This window comes from Macadamia integrifolia, chromosome 2 (assembly GCF_013358625.1).
Source record: "Macadamia integrifolia cultivar HAES 741 chromosome 2, SCU_Mint_v3, whole genome shotgun sequence".
NCBI classification, from domain to species: domain Eukaryota; kingdom Viridiplantae; phylum Streptophyta; class Magnoliopsida; order Proteales; family Proteaceae; genus Macadamia; species Macadamia integrifolia.
The window spans coordinates 6976439-6996837 of record NC_056558.1 but is presented as its reverse complement, the minus strand read 5'-3'; the positions used below and the strand labels follow the sequence as shown (position 1 = coordinate 6996837).

The 20399-nt window shown below is 40.0% G+C and overlaps 1 protein-coding gene across 3 annotated transcripts; it reads right to left on the bottom strand.

The window, feature by feature from the left end:
* Positions 1-6326: 6326 nt before the first annotated feature.
* LOC122061112 (protein SCO1 homolog 2, mitochondrial-like) lies at positions 6327-14405 on the bottom strand. Of its 3 annotated transcripts, none has more exons than XM_042624320.1 (4): positions 14118-14402; positions 9743-9875; positions 9526-9604; positions 6327-6750 (listed from the first exon to the last, which is right to left on the bottom strand). In XM_042624320.1, exons 1-4 carry the CDS (start codon positions 14177-14179, stop codon positions 6737-6739), a joined length of 288 nt encoding a protein of 95 aa, XP_042480254.1. In that variant the 5' UTR covers positions 14180-14402; the 3' UTR covers positions 6327-6736. The 3 variants fall into 3 exon arrangements, with proteins under 3 accessions (XP_042480254.1, XP_042480238.1, XP_042480247.1); XM_042624304.1 differs by lacking the exon at positions 6327-6750 and adding an exon at positions 6755-6843 and having other exon boundaries at positions 14118-14405; XM_042624313.1 differs by lacking the exon at positions 6327-6750 and adding an exon at positions 6882-7637 and having other exon boundaries at positions 14118-14404.
* Positions 14406-20399: the final 5994 nt, after the last annotated feature.

Here is a 20399-nt window from a genome sequence, read left to right as displayed (position 1 = left end):
TCATTATGATTCATATTGATGACCTGCTGAAATTATATACATTGTTATACTAGGTATCCTACCCATATCGGGCATACCAGCCTATGTTTTATTTGATTCAGGAGCTACTCATTCATTCGCATCTAAGAGATTTGTAGGGAAACTTGGGATGTCACCCAGGATCCTAGACCATGGAATGATTGTTAGTATGCCTACTGGTAAAATTGCATAGTTGAAGGAAGTGTATGGGCCGTGCCCAGTGGAGATTAGTGGGAAGAACTTTGAAGCACAACTCATTAAATTCAATATGCAGAATTTTGATGTTATTTTGGGTATGGATTGGTTGTCGGCTCATCGAGCTAATGTGATCTGTGCGGAAAGGTTGATTAAGGTAACAGATGATGAAGGGAAAGAGTGGGTATACCGAGCAGATACAATGAAAAGGGTGAGAAAGGTCCTTGTCTCCGCTCTCCAAGCGGTAAAGTTGCTAGAAAGTGGATGTCAGGGTTTCATAGCCTCGGTACTCGATGTGGATGCAAGAGTTACACCTCTAGAAGAAGTAAAGGTGGTTAAAGAGTTTCCCGATGTTTTCCCAGATGATCTGATGCATTTACCACCTGATAGGGAGTTGGAGTTTGCCATAGACTTGACTCCTGGAGCAGCTCCAGTATCTAAGGCTCCATACAGGATGGCACCAGCTGAATTGAAGTAGTTGCAGATGCAGTTGCAGGAACTATTGGAAAAGGGGTTCATTCGCCCAAGTGTTTCACCTTGGGGTGCCCCGGTGTTGTTTGTCAAGAAGAAGGATGGTAGTTTGCGTATGTGCATAGATTACCGGGAGTTGAATAAGCTAACCATTAAGAGCCGGTATCCATTGCCACGCATTGATGATTTATTTGATCAGTTGCAAGGAGCCAGGGTATTTTCGAAGATAGACCTTCGGTCCGGCTATTATCAGCTCAAGATAAAGAGTAGTGATATACTCAAAACAGCATTTAGGACTCGATACGGCCATTATGAGTTCTTAGTGTTGTCCTTTGGGTTAACCAATGCACCTGCAGCATTTATGGATCTAATGAATCGAGTATTTCAGGATGTGCTCGACAAATGGGTAATTGTTTTTATTGACGATATCTTGATCTATTCCAAGACCGAGGAGGAGCACACTCAACACTTGAGAATGGTGTTACAGAGGTTCAGAGATCAACAGTTGTTTGCCAAGTACAGCAAGTGTGAATTCTGGCTTGAACAAGTTGGATTCCTGGGGCACGTAGTGTCTAAAGCCGGAATCGAAGTAGATCCTGCTAAGGTGAAAGCAGTAGTGGAATGGAAAAGCCCCAAGAATGTTACTGAAATTAGAAGCTTCTTGGGTTTGGCTGGATACTACCGGCGTTTCATCGAGAATTTTCGCTCGGATCTCAGCACCAATGACCAAGTTGACTAAAAAGGGTGTGAAATTCGACTGGACAGAGGAATGTGAGAAAAGCTTCCAAGAATTGAAAGAGAAGTTGGTGACTGCCCCTGTGCTGACTATTCATGAAGGCACAGGTGGAATGACAGTTTATACCGATGCTTCCAAAGTAGGATTGGGTTGTGTTCTCATGCAACGCGGTAAGGTGATAGCGTATGCATCCCGACAACTAAAGGAATATGAGAAGAACTACCCCACTCATGACTTGGAACTAGCCGCAGTCATTTTTGCCCTTAAGATCTGGCGACATTATTTGTATGGGGAGAAGTGTGAGATATACAGTGACCACAAGAGCCTGAAATACTTCTTCACCCAGAAAGATCTGAATATGAGACAGAGAAGATGGCTTGAACTCATGAAGGATTATGATTGCGATATTCAGTATCATCCTGGCAAGGCTAATGTAGTGGCAGATGAATTGAGTCGGAAGACACAGACTGTGTCGCTCTCATACTTAGCAGTCAGCTCACCCCTTGTGCAAGAGGCGATGCTAATGGATGAAACCCTCTTGTATGAAGGGGCAACCTTAGAGCTTGAACCTCAACCAGAAAACCTTAAATGGTTGACGGTATCCTTATCGGCTCTACAGGTGCATCCGGAAATTAGGCAAGAGGTGATAATGAAGCAACCTTTGGATCCTGAATTGCAGCGGATTAGAGTTAAGGTTCAAGATCAAACAATGAACGACCCAGATTTTACCTTAGCCAGTGATGGGGCATTGATGTTTCGAGACAGATTGTGTGTACCCGATGATTTGGATATACAAGATAAGATAGTGAGAGAAGCACATAGCTCCGAGTACTCACTCCACCCAGGAAGTACCAAAATGTACAAAGACCTCAAACAAAGTTACTGGTGGCCAAACATGAAAGTCACCATAGCCTTGTATGTGGCGACTTGTCTTACCTGCCAGAAGGTGAAAGCTGAGAGACATCGACCTTATGGTACCCTTCAGCCACTCCCAGTACCAGAATGGAAGTGGGAAAGGATTACAATGGACTTCGTCACCGGACTACCAAGTACACCTAAGGGAATGGATGCGATATGGGTGATTGTGGATCGGCTTACCAAGACCGCTCATTTCATTCCTATCAAGACCAAGTTCTCCATGACCAAACTAGCACAACTTTACATGGACAACATAGTGCGCTTACATGGAGTGCCAGTGAGCATTGTTTCAGATAGAGACCCAAGGTTCACTTCCAGATTTTGGAAAAGCTTACAGCGTGCCTTGGGATCACAGCTGAATTGGAGTACAGCTTTTCACCCACAGACGGATGGTCAGTCGGAGCGAACCATACAGATATTAGAAGACATGCTCAGGGCATGTGCAATGGAGATGAGTGGCAGTTGGGAAGAATATATACCTCTCATGGAGTTTGCATATAATAACAGTTACCAATCTACAATTGGAATGGCTCCATATGAGGCATTATATGGCAGGAAGTGCAGAACTCCTTTGTATTGGGATGAGGTAGGTGAACGTCGAATGTTAGGACCTGAGATGATACAGATGACTTGTGACAAAGTCGACGTTATTAGAGAACGGATTAAAGCAGCTCAGTCCCGTCAAAAGAGCTATGCGGACACCCGCAGGAAGGAGATTGAATTTCAGCCAGGAGAAAAGGTATTTCTCAAGATCTCTCCTACTAAAGGTTTGCAAAGGTTCCACAGAAAAGGGAAGTTGAGCCCAAGATACATGGGACCATTTGAGATCTTATCCCGGGTTGGCTCAGTAGCCTACATGCTTGCTCTGCCACCTTCGCTTGGGGATGTTCACAATGTATTCCATGTATCCATGCTGAAGAAGTATGTGCATGATCCATCTCATGTACTACCCGTGGAACCAGGGTACCTAGAAACTGATATGACCTACGTAGAACAGCCAGCTGAAATCTTGGACCGGAAGGTGAAAACCCTTCGCAACCGCTCTATTTCCTATGTAAAGGTGCGATGGGCTGATCATTCACTTGAAGAAGCATCTTGGGAGGTAGAAGAAGAAATGCGAGCCAAGTACCCTCATCTTTTTGATCAACCAGGTACGCAATTTCGAGGACGAAATTTTTCAGAAGGGGGGGTAATGTAATGCCCCGCTTCTTAAACCCGATCTGATTTCACGATTGAACCGGTTTAACCATGCAGGAACCGAGCCAGAGGATATTAGAGCGGGCTCCTTATGGGCTATGATGGCACGGGTGACCTTAAACACCGGCTGGCCCGACAAGTCCGAGCCAGTGCCAGAAGAGACGGGAGTGCCCAAACCGTGTACGTGCACCTACCATAAGGCTATGTACGGATAAAACAGGTATTATATCCGTATTTTAAGGTATATACGTATGCTACATCGTATGCCTGGGGTGGGGTTCGTGCCGAGGTCCGAACCCGGTTAAAATCCCAAGTTTTGGCTCTCAGGCGGGTATAACAGGTGGGTACACCCACCCACCTGAGTGACCCATCCAACACTATTCACTTAAGTAGGAATAGTATATAAAGCTTTATGATTTCTTTTCTTTCCATTTATTACCCTCGTACGTTTGGTGAGAAGAGTAAAGAGGAGAGAGAAAAGAAAGGGAAGAAGAAGGAAGAGGAAGAAAGGAAGGATTTCAGTGGCGCCGAAGCTCGATCTTGCCATTCCGGTGCCGGGAGAGTAATCTTCAACTCTAGATCTACAGTTGGAGGTAAGAAAAGTTGGGTTTTATGAACATTCGCCATACCCACGCTTTAAACCCTTGATTCGAGTATGGTTTCTTGAGATCTTGTAAATACCATTTGAAATGATAAATCTAAGGTTTAATAGATGATTTATGTGTTGATCTTGAAGGATTTGAAGAAATATTGACAAGGTAGAAGGAGCATTGTGAGTTGGAAGTGATTTGAAGGGTTTGAAGTCATTGTTGGGCAAAGAAGGTAAGATAGCTTTCCCTCACTTGAATCTAACTTAGATCTAGGTTAGAACCTTCCTATAGGACCTTGAAGGTGTGAAGAATGGGTGGGGAAAAGCCCCATTTGATTCCCCAAAGGATGGAGAAAATGGGGAAGAAACAGAGTCATTCCCGCCAAAACCGGTGGGTACAACCGGCGGGTACCTACCCGCCTGAGAGGTACCCACCTGAGAAGGCAGGGGTCCCTGGCCAAACCGGCGGGTACAACCGGTGGGTATAACCGGCAGGTACCTACCCGCCGGTCATAACCGGTGGGTATAACCGGTGGGTAGACAGCCCACCTGTCTTACCCACCTGTTTGGCCAGAATGTGATCCTTATGTCCGATCGAACCCAAATCGGACGTGTGATCTTCTTTCGACGTTCTAAACACGATTTTGACATCGGATTTCATTAATTTTGATTCTAAAATGATGAAGTACTAACCCCACTCAATTATGTTAGGTTCACCAAATCTAACCCGATTCGCTCCGGATCTCACCCGTACCGAGCGGGAATCCTTGTACGCTACAAGTAAGTGGAGAGAGGACGTTTGGCCTTGTTTCAAGGCATTTGTTTGGCATTCATATAACTATATCTAATCTAGTCATGTCATCATGAATATGCTATATAGATTAGTCATTCCACTCATTGATGTGCATATATGCTATGTTTACTTTTCAAATGCCAATTGAATGAGATGTTTATATGTTGAATGTGGACATCATGGTGCATAATGCATTGATAGACTAGATGCCGTTGTCGGCTTGGAAACGAATGCATTGGTGGCCCGTGGTATGGGACACGGAGGCACTATGCAGTCGTACTGTCATATAGGAGCATGCGGTATTAGGATTCTCACCATCCCGTGCTACGACCCTTCCCAACAGGGGTTAAGGTGTTGGGTTGCCATTTGGGGGGAAGCAGGGGTCGCGGTTGTCGGACACTGTGGCGGTTAGGCATTACGCCCGGCGAGTCATGTAGGACAGCCGGCAACCCCGGTGGTACATTCAAGAGGGCCAATCGTACTGCTTTTAAATTGCTGGAGTCAGCACTGTTATTTCATTTATTTACATTTTTGTTGAGAGCCGGTGGACGGCATTGTCTTTATTTTTTCCGAGTACTCATGGTGGGCCTTCTCCAACAGCCCTATGGGCGTATCGCGGGAGGGAGTTCGCGGCTCGTACCCGGAGTATACGCGCACTGTGGTTGTAGTAGCACTAAAACCAAAGACTTAGTAATGTTGATTAGGTGTATGTGATTTAAAATGAATTGCATGGCATGTAGTGCATATGATGTGTTGTGATGTGTGGACTGTTGTGTGTGGTCCAACTCTCTACTTACTGAGCTAGTGAGCTCATTCCACGTGTACACCCCCTTTTTAGATGATTTTGCAGGTCATGCATCTGAGGAGCATGGGGCGGGTCCCACAGTCGAGTTTCCTGAAGAGGACTGGTGGACCCCTGAGGAGTTTGAGCACGGTGTAGACTGCGCATGTGAGAGCTGTACTGCGGGACAGCAGTTCTGAGGCCGAGCTGAGCTCCCCCTTGGAGGCCGTGCTGAGCTCCACTACCGAGGCCGAGCTGAGCTCTTCTATGTGATGCCGAGCTGGGCACAACCCTTGATGCCGAGCTGAGCTCCAGCCTTGATACCGAGCCGAGCTGTGTACTCTGATGATTTTTGATGAATTCTTGTATATACTTGATATGTGAACTTTATTCTTTTTGTGTATATATCCTGCCTTCGGGCCCAAATGTATATAATTATTGTATCACCATTTGGGTATCAAGTATATGGGAATTATTTACAGGTAAAACTTAGTCTTCCGCTGATCTGATGAATTGAGGTTAGTGTGTGTATGCTGTGGTGGAATACAGTATCTGATGATCCTGGCAGGTTTGGGTTAACCGGTGTTAACTCGGTCACCGCTCCGGTTCAGGGTGAACGGGGTGTGACAAAACTAGTGTTCAAAGCCAACAACTCAGACCAAATTGAATTTCCTTCCAATAAAGGCCTAAGAAAACTCCATAAAACTCATATTTTTTGTCTCTAGTAACTCTCCCTATTCCAGAGGCACCCTGATTCCTAGTAAACAACCATCAAAAAAGAGCTTAAGGAGTCTGGCGGCAGATGAATCCAAATAACTATCCATCTATAAAGAGGAGGTGAATCTATGACCTGAAACCAATCTCTGTAAATATAGCTGAAGTGTATGTCTGCAAAGATAGGGGGTTTGCAGCTGCCCAGTCAGCCACCTTCAAGTTGAAGGACTGTGTAACAGTCCCTTTGTCAGTAATAAGCATGCCTACACAATTGACATTCCTTTCCTCCCAGATGACCCAGCAAATGGCCAACAATGAAACTCATCACAAGAGCTGTCCTGTCCTTGCAAAAGGAGCTCAACACCAGTACCACATCAAAACCACTATATCCTTAGAAAAATTGAGTCCACCTGGAACCCTATCAGTTCCATCTGATTGATAGTAAAGGAAAAGAAGGGAAGTGAAATCAGTTTAGAAAAGAAATTGGAAACTTTTGTAATCATGATTGTGTAACTACCTCAAACTCGTACCAAATATGGTATTTAAACTTTCCAAATGGAATCCTTAACTTTTCAAATCCAAGGAATTGATAAAAAATATTGAAAAACTTAACAGCCAAATTTGGAATGTTTTGAGGTTAGTTACACAATCATTTCTGATAAATAATTACAAAAGTTTACATTTTAGTTATGTTTTCCTTTCATTTTCCTTCCCTTCATTTCCCTTGCAACCAGATGAAGCCTTAAAGGAAGTGGTTCCAAGTGAGTCTGGCAAAGGAGCAAAACAGGATAATACAGCAATCCCGTGTCCCGAGTCCCTACTATCCTTTATAAGATCTCAATGATGAAGCATCTTTTACTTTTTAAGATCTTGACAAGATGACAGAATTTGTTGCATGAAGAATTTAAATTTTAGTTTTAGGCATTTAGATGCAGCCATAGCCAAAGTCAATAATGAAGTCCCATATTTCCAAAGTTTCTTCTAAATTTGTACAGTGCAGCAAAATGCTTAATACAACAGGCGAAAATTTTCATAGATCATAAATTATCACCAAAAAAAAAAAAATTTCAAAAATTAACCAAATCAAAACAAAACCCTGAGATTCATGTAATTATGTGAGAAACTAGAACAACCAACAGTAGTATGCAGACCTGTGAAAGTGAGATGTTTGACATTTAAGCAACGGATGCTGGGAAAGTCTGATGGCAGTAAAGCACAATGTGACCTGTTATCGAAAATAAATATCATTATGGTAAATCACTAATTGATACATTGGGTTTTCGATACTTTCCCTCGACTTTAATTGATGGTTCACTATAGTATTCATAATATGGCTGCTTTTTTCTCCCACTCTTTGGATCAGACTTGGAAGGCCATCTACTTCGGTGTTAGCTTCAAACTCAGATCCCTCCGGCATCGATCAGTCTCTGACACCCCAAAGATTAGGCTCATTGTTGCTTCTTGGGCCTCCTGCCTGGTATTATCTGCCCCCCCCCCCTCCTTTTTTTTTTTTTTTTTGGGGGGGGGGGGTGCTCCTTGAGCAGTTTTTTGTGACTTTTGTTGTATTTTCTTTCTTCCGAGCCAGCCTTTCTTGAAGGGCCTTAGTCTCTCTCCCCCCTCCCCTTCTCCTTTGTATATTCTTTCCTCTCTTGGTAATGAATTTATTTATTCATCCAAAAAATAACATAAGGAAGCAATAAGCACACTACTAAAGGTAAGAAATGGCTAAAACAAATTCTCATTACAGAAAAAGTGATATACTAATTTCATAGCTAAAAATGAATTCTCACATGAAAAGTCATGAGAAAGTCATTTGAGGTGGCACGGACTTGTGCAACAGAGGCCTTTGAATGCTCTGGTATGGAGGAGTGATATGATTCAGATTGAAAGAACTAAAAGAGCCGAGGGTATGCTTAAAATGACTCTAGGAGAAGTGGTGAGGAAAGACATGCTAGCTTAGGACTTGAAACAAATATGGCTTTGAATAGAGCTGACCGGAGAAAAAGGATCCATGTAGCCGAAAGCTGAGTTGAGTGAGTTGAGTTGAGTTGAGTTGAGTTTTAGCCCAATGAACAACAAAAGTAATAACTAGTTATTTCATTCTGTAATGTTCACACAAGATCATTTTTTTCATTTGAACCACTGAATGCCCTGGAGACTAAAACATCCACTTTTTCTTTTAAGTGCACTGCTCGTGCATGCTGAGAATTCAATCAGTGGGAGAAGGTGAAAATTTCCATTAATACCCACAAAAGAGTCATACTATGGAGACCTAGATGTGGAAAATGTAAGATTATTTACCTAAGTGCATTGATAGCCACACTGAAATTAGCTCTTTCTGCAGAAATGACTCGAAAAAGGTGAAAATTTTACATTCATATCCAGAAAAGATTATTAAAAAGGAAACACCTCAAAAACATTGAAAAATAAAAAGATACACTAACTATTAGCTTAAGCTGGCATTGTTTGAGGTGTTCTGAACTACGAAAAGTCAGTGAAGTTACAAAATTGCTTCCGTTCAGTTATCTTTTTTAACTTCTCTTATCAACCAAGAATGCAGACAAATCTCTTTGATGGATCCTTTTCTCATAACTAACTCACGAGTTGACAAAATAAAAATGTTAAAATATGTACCACGATATGGGGAGTGTCCCTATCGTGTACGAGTATTACCTTCCTGTTTTAGTTTATTTCTTTCCCTAGTTAGGATAGATCTCTATTTACTAATTATGATAGATTTCCTATTTTATCTTGCTTGTGGCACAAGGACTTTGTTTCCTAGTTTGAGTGAACTTCTTTTGGAGTTAATAAATATTGATGGTAGGGGGGGACTGAGACAATAATCGGCTGCTCCCCTCTTGCAGTCTCTCTTTTCTTCTCTCTTAATCTCTTTCTCTCTTCTCTTACTCTCTCAAGTTACTGGTTACAGATCTTGGTTTCGTAACAAAAAACATGGTCTGATTGAAGTTAAAGGTTTTAAATTGAAAAGTATCATGGTGAACAACAATGTCACATCCAATTAGGCATGCAAAATCAATAGATCCATTCGCTACTTTTAAACCTTCCAGTCACCACATGCACTTGGATTAACACTTGTAACACATAGAAAGTACCTTTTAGAACTGCTCTCCTTTCATCATTATAATGAACAAAAATGCCTGCTCCAGCAATCACTACAACTAGAGCTGTGGGCTGTAAAGATTCAACAATTCATCCAGAACCACACATTAATCCCAGCGCAAAGCAATCACGATAAGGAAAAATTTATCACTTCTAAGAGAAAGAAACTAAATACAAATAAAAGAAAGTAAAGAAATCAAGAAAGCCTACAACAATATAAGTACGCCATGAGTAAGAGCCTGAAGGTTTCTCAGGAAATAAAGGCTGATGGTCCAGCCTTCTGTTGTTGTAATGTGGTGATCTGGAATAGCAACGACACTGAAATCTTCTATAGGAACCTAACCTACAGTAGAAGACCCATTAGAATGGGAATGAACACCAAATAGTTACCAAAGTGATGAGTAATTTTTTCAATAGAAATCAAAGGGTGAAGTGATGCAATAACAAGACCTGAAAAGTGAGAACATCCAAAAAGCTGCGTACAATATGTTAGAAGTGACTAGTGAAAGAAAGAATCCATTGCTTCCCCATCTTGTAACACTCTTTGTGTAACAATTTTAGACACGTTTCAGAGGAGAAAACAAAATATGAAAAAATAAAAATAAAAAATGAATACATCCAAAAGCCTCCGTTGAACATGGCCGTGCCACCTCAAACGACTCTCATAGCTTATCATGTATCAAAGCTACTCCCAAATCAGCTCTAATATGAGCATTCCTTACTTTATCTTTCTTAGTTTTGCCACTCATCCATCTCAACATCCTCATCTCCACTACACCAAGTTTATCTATGGGCAGTTAAAAAGCATCAATCACCTCCTAAGAACTTCCAAGAAAAGGAAAATGTAAAAAAGATGAGACCAGAGATCCCAAGTAAAATTGGATGGAAAGTAAGAAATCCCTTTTGTGACTATTACAATGCACCTTTCTTTTAATTCTACTTTGGAACCACATGTGAAAAAGTATCCAAGATGGCTTCATTAAACACCAAGCCAAGACACTCATCCACCAAATAATTCACACCCCAATGATTCATAATTCTCCTTAATATCAGGAAACCTTTAAATACTCTCCTGTTACTCAAGTAATACATACTATTACAGATAAAGAAGGCAAATTTGATGCATTAAGTTGGATCCTGCAGATTACATCCATACCGAACAAGAGCAGCTAAATTTCTAAAAGTTTCAGACACGCAAATCAGTAAATTCAAAGTTGATATACCTGCAAATCAGTTAATTCAAAATTGATATACTCCTTTTGTAATCGGTATGATTATGAAGCAGTCAGTCATGCTCATACAAAATCTAAGGACATATGCATTGATTTTAAGAGGAATCATCATGTGATTATTAACTTTCTTTAGTAATGGCCCATCAAGATAGTGTACTATTTGTCATTGATCAAATAGAAAGAAAAGAAAGAAAAATTGGGGTTGAAGGGAGGGGGAGACAAGATAAGATGAGTCTGAGGGTGTACCCATGCTGGTTTCCTTGTGCCTTGCCCTTGCCTAACCAAAGTTAACTAGACCAATTTAAGCCCAATGCCCTAAAAAACCATTTTTGTTACTCTGATATACATTTTTGACCGACCTCAATAGAATCTAGATCCATTACAGTATGTCTCTGTTCCTTGATGAGTTTCACTCCCTCATTTCTCATCAAAATTTTCATTCTATTTTTCTAAATTTTTTTAATAATATTTTATCTCCAATGTTCTTACTTACAAACTTATGCTTTCAGTTTCTTTTTTACATAAATATGAGATTCAAGATGTTTTCATCAAATTTATTTTCTCCATTGTGAGATACAGAAATGCTGAAGGACAAAACTATCATGACTCAAAAAAATTTCCCTTCTCAGAACACTTAATCTGTTTCTAAGTATTATTGGGGGGGAGGGGGGAGGGGGGACAAGGGTATTACATCATAATAAAGGAGAATAAGAAAGACAATAGATGACCTTATGAACCTTACAACATGGAGAAGACATAAAAATAAATTATCATACCCTAAAACACTCAGCTTACTAATTTTGTCTTAAACAATTTTAGTAAAGAAAAAATTAATCAATGAGAAGTGTAAGAAGCATCAAAGCACAAGGCCAAAGAGAAAAGAATCTATACAAACCAACCAAGAATGTATAGGCGACAAAAAAAGGTACACAATTTCTTCCCAGAACTAACTATAGAGGTCACCAAAAGCTGCACAAGTATGTTTAGGGCCTAGCACTATTAGCCACCTGAAACAAACTCTTACTTTTTTTTTTTTGAGCTAACGATGGGTATCCAGGCCTTCAGCCCTCTTAGTCCCGTGGGCCCATACTGACCCCACAACTGCATGGACAGGGTCATACCAGGGTTGAATGAGAACAATTTAACTTTCACTAAAAGCAGTGAAGAGCACTAAACACCCCCGTGTGAGTGGCCCTAAGGAGGCAAGAAGAGTCGAACTCAAAACCACACGCTTCCTGAGGCGAAGGTACCTTTGCTAACTACCCCCTTGGGGTTGAAACAAACTCTTACACTAATCCTGAAAACCCAATAGAGTTGTATTGATGCCAAATTAAGCAAGGGAGCAACCCAAACAGACAGAGAAAATCCAGATGGCCCCAACTTGGCCAACTCATCTGTCCAAAAGTTGGCCTTCCTGAACATCAGCCCCATTGGACAAAGGTGTGCACATTAACGAGGTCTGAAACCTGTTATCAATGTCTTGAAATCTTGATCCGTTTCGAAGATTGACCCGCTCCGACATATTTTGGTGGTGACTTGAATGGGATTGTTTTTTTGAGGTTTCTGATGGTAGCAAAGGGCTTGGTACCATCATTGATCTCGCTTGGGGTTTGGCCCCGCAATACGGTACGATTCAACTTGGAGGAGTATTTATAAGTTTTGTTGTCTTGTTGTGTAAGTAAGAGAGAAACAAGAGAAAAAGAGATTTTGTGTTAGGGTTTCTAGGCGAGAGTTCTTACTACAAGTTTGGGTGTTCTTGAGAGATCTACATTGTAAACTTTCTTCCATCATATAGTGTATCAACTTCACCTTCTCCCATGGACTTAGAACATCACATTGGTATATGAACCACGTTAAATCTCTATGTCTTGCATGAATTTGTTCGTTTTCTTCATGTTTGTTGGTGTTTGTTCTAACAATTCCTTACCTCAAGAATAAGAAATCAAAAGGCTCCATATAATACAAAACAAGAGAACTAAAATTTTCTTCCATGGTGGGGCCTAAAGCAACCATCTTGAATTATCTCTAAATTTCCCTCCCTTTTCCAGAAGCACGCATAAAAAATGAACTTGAAGGAGATCCGTAGGGAGCTTTGAAAGCAAGCTACCTTCAATCAGCTAATAGGATCTCTACTTTTCATCGAGAATGGCCATTTCTCTCAGTTTTGAGGAAATAGCAGCAACGGACAGTCCTTGCATGAAAGAAGCATAAACCAGTCTCGACATTGACAATTTCAAGGGGAAAGGCAATTGCCATGTAATCACCATCCTTGGGGAAGACCTTAGAACATCTGTTCAATCTTGAATAATGCATTCTCGAAACCCTTCTCTTTCCCAACCACCTCTCCCCCCAAAAAATAAATAAATAAATAAATAAATAAATAAAAAGAATCTCTATAGTGGCAGGTCAGTGTCATAAAGGTAAACCCAATAAAAACCAGAACCTCCACTATTCAGACGAAGAAATTACAAAACACTAACTCACTTCTCCTTATGAGATAACACCCTATATATAGAATCTTGCGCATTACAATATAGAGAAACACTAATCCCCGAAAGTATACAACTGTCCAAAATGGCGTACGGGACCGCCGATATTGGGGAAAAGTGACCAGTACTTCCTCGATTAATCTGAGTCAGGCTTCACCAACAACAGTAGGTACTAAAAAAAAAAAGAAGAGGAATAGAAAGGTGTACCATTGACGTTCATCCCCAAAGACTAAGAGATTAAATTTGATGGCATCCAAGCAAGACCTGGAGTAGTTACAAGCCCCTAACTAAATCCTGGAACCAATGAAACTGCCTGTGCACAAGATTTTTTCTTTTTTCCCAACGCCCCTAGTCAGATTGGCAGCTCTCAACAGGGTTCCCACATAGCCCGCCTGAAGTTTTGATATGTTTCATCTTATTGAGCTCACGCTCCATCCTTGTTCACGCCCAATGTTGAACTATACTATTCTTAGAAGTTAGTTAAAAATGGTCGCCAATATTACAGAAGTCTTTACCATCTCTGCCGGAGTTTATGGCCTGATAGAACCCTACATCAAGAGCTCACTGACAGATAGGGACATCTTCTAAGGATACCAGTATACCACCAACAATTACATTATCCATTTCTACATTCTTTTCAAAGGGTTCAAAGTTAATCACTTATATAACTGATTATTGTGGTTCGATTTTGGTATTCTTCTTCCAATCCACAGAAATGAACAGGAATTCATATCACAATACAAGAGCGGAAGTGCCCATTTGAATTCTACGATTTATCCTCTCCTCAGCAAGGATAGGAAAAGGAAAAAGGGGGGGGGGGGGGGGGTGTGAACTCACATAAGTGGAAAAGGAGCTTAAACTCACCCACGAAGAAGATTTGGAGCGTCCTTTGATCGGCTTCTGAAGAAAGGTAACAGGAGAGACATGGTCTTAAGCGCAAACGATTGATGGGTACCTCAAAAACAGATTCTCCAAAGCCACAGGACACCTTTGAAGCGCATTCAGATCGATTTTTGAAAGGGAAACTTTCTCCAACATGGTATTTGGGTCCTGTAAAGTTCCCAAACCCAAATTACTAATCGAAGGAGAGAGAGAGAGAGAGAGAGAGGTGTCTGAGACTTTGAGGCGGTATTTTCATGCCATACTATGGGTTTCGAAGAGCGTGCGGAAACGGTGTAGGTGGTCAAATGGTCACATTGGTCAGACAAGGAACCACATCTGCATCTAATTCAGGCCCAAATGCCCAATAGTCCACACCAAAGCAAGGACGCAATAGGACTCAAGCCCAATGGGCTTCTTCATAGCTACTGTTACTTCGCTCTAATTTTTGAAGGTCCACTTCTTTCGAAGATCCCAAGTAGAAAGCTGCAAATTTGACAATTATGAATGGAAAAAAAAAATTATTTTGTTATAATGCATTTACCAGATAAACTAATTGTGGAAAAGGAATAAAAGAAGATGGTGTGCACCATTAAACAAATCTGAGATAATATTACTTTTGAAATTCGAAATAAATCTTTCATATTGTAAAGTTTTCCTAGACTCAAATAGGAATAGGCATCTTGCTCTCTCTTTGGATCTTCCTCTCATTGCCCCACCCCCATAGTTTTTACGTATCTTCTTTTCTTTTCTTTTTGGATCAGGATCCTCTTCTGAGCAGTGATATCCTAGGTCTTGCCCATAGCTACCTAGGCGATCAACATGTGTTCAAGGGGTGCCTCTATTTTGGTTGGTAGAGACACAATCGTTGAATCACCACTTGAACACATGTCGATCGCCTAGGTAGTATGGGCTGACCTAGGCAATTATCTCTCAAGAGAGGAGCCGGATCCTTCGTTTCTTCCCCACCCCCTAGTTTTGATGTATCCCTCTCCCTTCTGTGGTGATTGTTTCGTCCCTCCCCCCAAGTTTTATTGTATCATCCCCTTAGCAAGTTGTTTTAGTTGGTTGAGTTTGGGCCTTTCCTTTGATTTGCCACACTTGTTGTCTGTTGTCTGTTTTATTTTTTTATTTTTTAATATATTTTTTATTCACTAGGAAAAAAAAATATAATAATAAAGGTCAAGGAAGTTCTTTTTACAGTTGAGTGGAGGAGACTAGGGATAACAGCAACCATGGCCCAGACAAACCATTGACAAGAGATTAATGGACCCCCATTATTTCTTTGTGGGTTATTATAAATTAGAAATCAAAGTCCAGATTACCAAAGGCCCAGTAAAATAAACGGCCAGTGACGGGGTTTAATTTTCTTTTCCTCCAAGTATTATGCTCGGTTTTTTTTATCATCCAATTCGAAGACCAAGCCTTTCTTTTCGTCCAAGTTTCTCAATTTTAGTAATGAAGTCTTCCAAATTCTAGGTCCTTCTATATGTAAAAGGTCAAATCCAATTTTTATTATTATTATTACTTTTTTGGATTTTATTTGTAATGACAATCAAGGTTCAAATTATGGGTCAACCTTGATCTAGAAATCACCCAATTCTTATAAAGAAGTTCTGATCTTGGTGATAATTTTTAGAAATGTAATAATATATTTATCCCACCTCCATCCAATGGTTAAAGGCATGACCATATATAGACACATATACACGATCATGCATAAAAATTGGGTTCCCTTGCTTTTACAAATTGGGGCCATTCTTTAAGGTAAAATTTACTTAACCTAATGTATTGATCTTACTAAGATTCATTGTCTATCTCACATAGTAGCTTTCTGGAGGCATTTAAACTCAAATCCAATCATATGCCTCTTTGAAATTTTTGTGTAAACAATTTATCTAAGCAATATTAATACATTAGGATTAGTAAATGGAGAAAAGAACTATGCTTGTTTGCGTGTCTCTACATCCAAACACAAGCGGATGTGAAAAGATGACAATGCCCTGTGCACAGATGCTTTTGCATGGCCTATGTGTTGGCACAATCACCACACAAGTAGACAAGTTTATCTTGCCATAAGTAAACTTAAATAGAATAAAATTATAATTACATATGAGCTAAGGTAGTCGTACTTGTATTAATGCTGATAGAAGTTGGTAATATCAACTAGTAAGTCCCCGATAAAGAACACATATTAAGGAAGGAGAGTGATGATGAAGGCTATGGTGGTGTTGGTGTCGGTGTCAATATAGGACTTCAGATTCTTTGCACATATCCTTTATGTGCCAACATCTGTCCCTCTTATTTTCATAAATATTCTTTCTCATTTTTAAAAGATAATAAATGAGACAAGTGTTGACACCCGACGAGCTCTCAACTCATGTGTTGGTGCCTTCTATGTTCATTGGGGGCAAGCCACAAATGCCTTCCCTGCATGACCTCCTATAGGTCAAGATGGAGTCCTCGTCCAACAAGATCTACATCCATACATAACCATATGGGCCCAAAGGGTAATGAGATCAACGAAGTAGGATTGATGGTAGGGCTTGTTGTAGGGATGTTTGGGACGGGTTTCCATAGATAGATATATTGAACCTAAACCATCCATGGTGGGCCTTCGTGGCCGCTTCCGCATGCTCTTTTGATACAGGGTGGTAGCCCTCCAAGATGGAGAAGTTTTCAGCTTTGCTTGGCCTTACTCGCCTGAATGGACCTGCTACCTTCTCGTAGCCATGGCGAAGCGAGCTCTCTTTAACTCTTGTGTTTGTGGCTTTTGTGCTTCTCACCTCTCCTCGCCTTATCCACCTCTCTCTCTCTCTCTCTCTCTCTCTCTCTCTCTCTCTCTCTCTCTCTCTCTCTCTCTCTCTCTCTCTCTCTCTCTCTCGTGTTTAATCTCTTTGGGAAACAAACAAGGCTGCTTTGGCCACTTGGACAATAAAGATGTTCAAAGCTGGCACATGCATGGGATTATGCCATATGTCTGCATGAAAGGAAGGAAACGTGTTAAGTATCATTCTTAGGAGTGCATTTTTAAACCTTAAAAAGAAGTGAATCATTCTATTTCTTTGACTACCAACAATAGCTGCAACCCAAAACAGTCAATTTTTTTCTTGAGGCACCGGCTTATTGTTGACAACCACTAATCAGACCTCATGCATGTGCTGGTCCCAACACCTATGTTGAGTCTGGGCTTTTAAAGCCCACTGACCCAATACATAATTATTCAGGACTGGAGTCTTCCCTTCTTTCATTTGATTTTAGTAGGCATTTTATTTATTTATTTATTTTTTGATATAATTCTTAGGCCCTGTTTGATTGTAAAAGAAATTATTTGGAGAGAAATAAAATTTTCATACTTAGAAAAGAATTTTTTATAATTATTAAGTTCTGATAACTGGACCACATGTTGAACTAAGAAGGGTCTGGTTTCGGTTTTGACTCTGTGAATCTGTTAAATCACAGCTCAGAAAAAACTAGAACAAGTAGAATTAAAAAAAAAAATTAATAAAAAAAAAAAACAAAACACATAAAGAAAGATAGGTTGGAGTTCAATGAGTTGGGCAGGGCTTAGGTTCAAATACTTGGGCTGCACCTGGCCCAACAAAGGCCCATGCACTATATAGTGTATCCTCACAAATCACAAGCAGGGAAGTTTACAAGGCGAAAGTTTTTCTTCACGGTGGCTGAAGAGAATCTAGCCTTCGGGGTGTCATTATTCCTTCTCTCTTACATTGTACAAAGTCTGAAATACCCTTAACATTATTCTTGAATTTTATTCAGCCACCATAATCCATGGATTATGAAATTCTCTCTTCACCACGGTGAACAAAACTATATCCCACCTATAATCACGGCGTATTGTCGGTAAATCGTATGGCCCACAAATTTAGATAGGTAATTCAAGGGATGCCTTAGACTAAACAACCTTATATGTGGCAGAAATAGAAGGGAAGTTTGGAAAAAAAAAAAAAAACTTCACTAAGAAATATAGATGGTCCAGATTTGGACCTAGATTAGATTTCATTTTCTGAACCTATAAATGCGGCTTAGAATCTCTTGAGGTATCAAAATTCTAGTTTGACATTTCTCCTCTTGAAGCTTGCAGTAAGTGTCCTCACCAGCCACCACTAAAAGTTAGTTTATCTATCACTTTCCCAGTTGAAGAAGAACTTACGAAGAAGTTGGCATTTCTCTTTCACTTTCTCCATCACTTTCTTTGTCTGCAAACAGCACTGAGATAAGTTTTTAAATTTCCTTCGTACTTTGTGTTCAAATTTTCTTTTATCTCATCATTCACATTAGCCAACCAAGTTGATGGGATTTATCTAACCCCACCCACCCACAAATGAACAAAAATAAGATGCGATTCTTCTTTTATTTGGTGGTTGTAAAACTAACTAAAAAACCTGTCAAATGTGAACTTAAAAGTAGATCCATAGGATTTGAAAGAAAAAAAAAAAAGATAAACTAGATTAAATTCTCATAAACTGTTTCATTAATGTTTTATCTATAAAAAAATGCTTGTGATGAAGGCATGACACTTCAATTTAATGTGGTCGTAAAATTTTATGAAAGCTTTTCACCAAATCTTGTCATTCAAGAGCCAAAAGGAGCATGCCATGTGACAAAAGAAAAAGCTTGATGAATAATGATTGAGATGTTGAGAATGGTCAAGACAATTTAATTGCTGAAAACACGAAGGAAAAAGATAAGTTTTTCATATGATTTAGCTAGTTTTAGAGGCACCTATCCTCCTAATGAGCCCGGATCAGCTACCCATGTGGGGAGAGGAAATTCATTGGGGATCAGACACAAGTCCAATGGATGGTATGGATCTCCATGTGGGAAGGTCACCACATGTGGAGAGGATCCAGACTCTCTCCCTGATGGTTCAATTTGTACATGTCATCCTTGAATATGGTCTTAAGACTAGGGGCTATCTAATATAGAATTTAAAACAAAAATATTAGGTACAATGATCTTGCGACTACCATAAAACATGGCAGGACTAAGGGTCATATGGAGTAACAATAAAACATGGCATAACTCACGATAAATGTCAAGTTCATTCTCATTTTTTATTTTGACAAGGAATAAGAGTTTTATTATGATTAAGATCTAATATTTTAATGATTCTTGCACTAACCTCACTCATTAGTTGTCTCACTTGGTAGAGGATGTGGTTATTTCAATAATTGGATAGAAATGGTCTAGCTACATTAGCCATGTATCAAATTGTAGAGCCTAATTCAATTAAATATCCTCATGTGCATTGGCAAGTAGCCCATGTATATCCATGCAGCCAATGTTACTTGGATAACTATTGTGCAGTCTCTTATAGTCATTATTTGAAGCTCTATTTTTCCACTTGGCAGACTCTATGAATTGAAATTTTAAATTTAAAGAATTTTGAGGTCTATTTATTCATAAATTTGGATCTAATTGAGCTACCATGCGGTAAACATTAGGCCAGAGCAAAAACCCCTTTCCAGGTGGGTAAGAAAAACACCAACCAAAGTTTTTGCTTATCGTGCTAACTTTGGATAAACTGACCACTCAGGTTTGGGTTCGCCCAAACCCAACCAGCCAGTCTCGAGGTTTATCGTATTATACATCGCTGCCAACACGATCACCTCTAGACACACAAAAACAACAAAAGTCGAAAAGACTAAGAAGACTTCTTGTCGCTCAGGTGTGCAGTGGTGCAAACCACCCACTCAAGGTGCGGAGCCGAAGATGCTTGTATTATACAAGTTTGCTAGGCTAAAGATGTTTTTTTCTTTCTTTCTTTTTTTTGCTGGGTATACGGTGTTGCTTACTTTCCTCTTGCCATGTTGGAAACTATTTAGAAGAACACAATAGTAGTCCACACTTTAGCAAATTGTGACTTTTGTATAGTCGTGTACTTTGGGATTAATTAGATTGAATACCATATCATCGTCATATTTTAGAGTGATGGAATCACGAATAAGTCCTCAAATGGATGAGTTATAGAATTAGGGAAACAATGTGATTCCTTTGAAGAAGTAAAAATAATTAGCATATTCAAAGGAATGTTAAGTTGTTATACCACCCACCTCCAACCACACATTCCCACCCCCACTCCCTCCCCCACCCAAAAAAAAAAAAAAGTCTCTCCAAATTAGTTTCCCATCTTTCGTAGAAGTACTAATTGATAGGTAGACCTAATGAAAAGAACCTGAAATATCTAGTTATAGAGTTCCTTTCATATATAAAAATCCATTGTATAGTTTTACAGTAGAATCC

Excerpts from the sequence above, each read along its gene's own strand:
- LOC122061112 (XM_042624304.1), bottom strand. The coding sequence starts at position 14,179 with ATGTCTCTCCTGTTACCTTTCTTCAGAAGCCGATCAAAGGACGCTCCA. Across the intron at positions 9,876-14,117 it reads GCTCCAAATCTTCTTCGTGG|GTTAGGTTCCTATAGAAGAT; the intron begins GTGAGTTTAAGC and ends CTTCTACTGTAG. Across the intron at positions 6,844-9,525 it reads AAGGAGAGCAGTTCTAAAAG|ATGGAACTGATAGGGTTCCA; the intron begins GTACTTTCTATG and ends ACTATCAATCAG.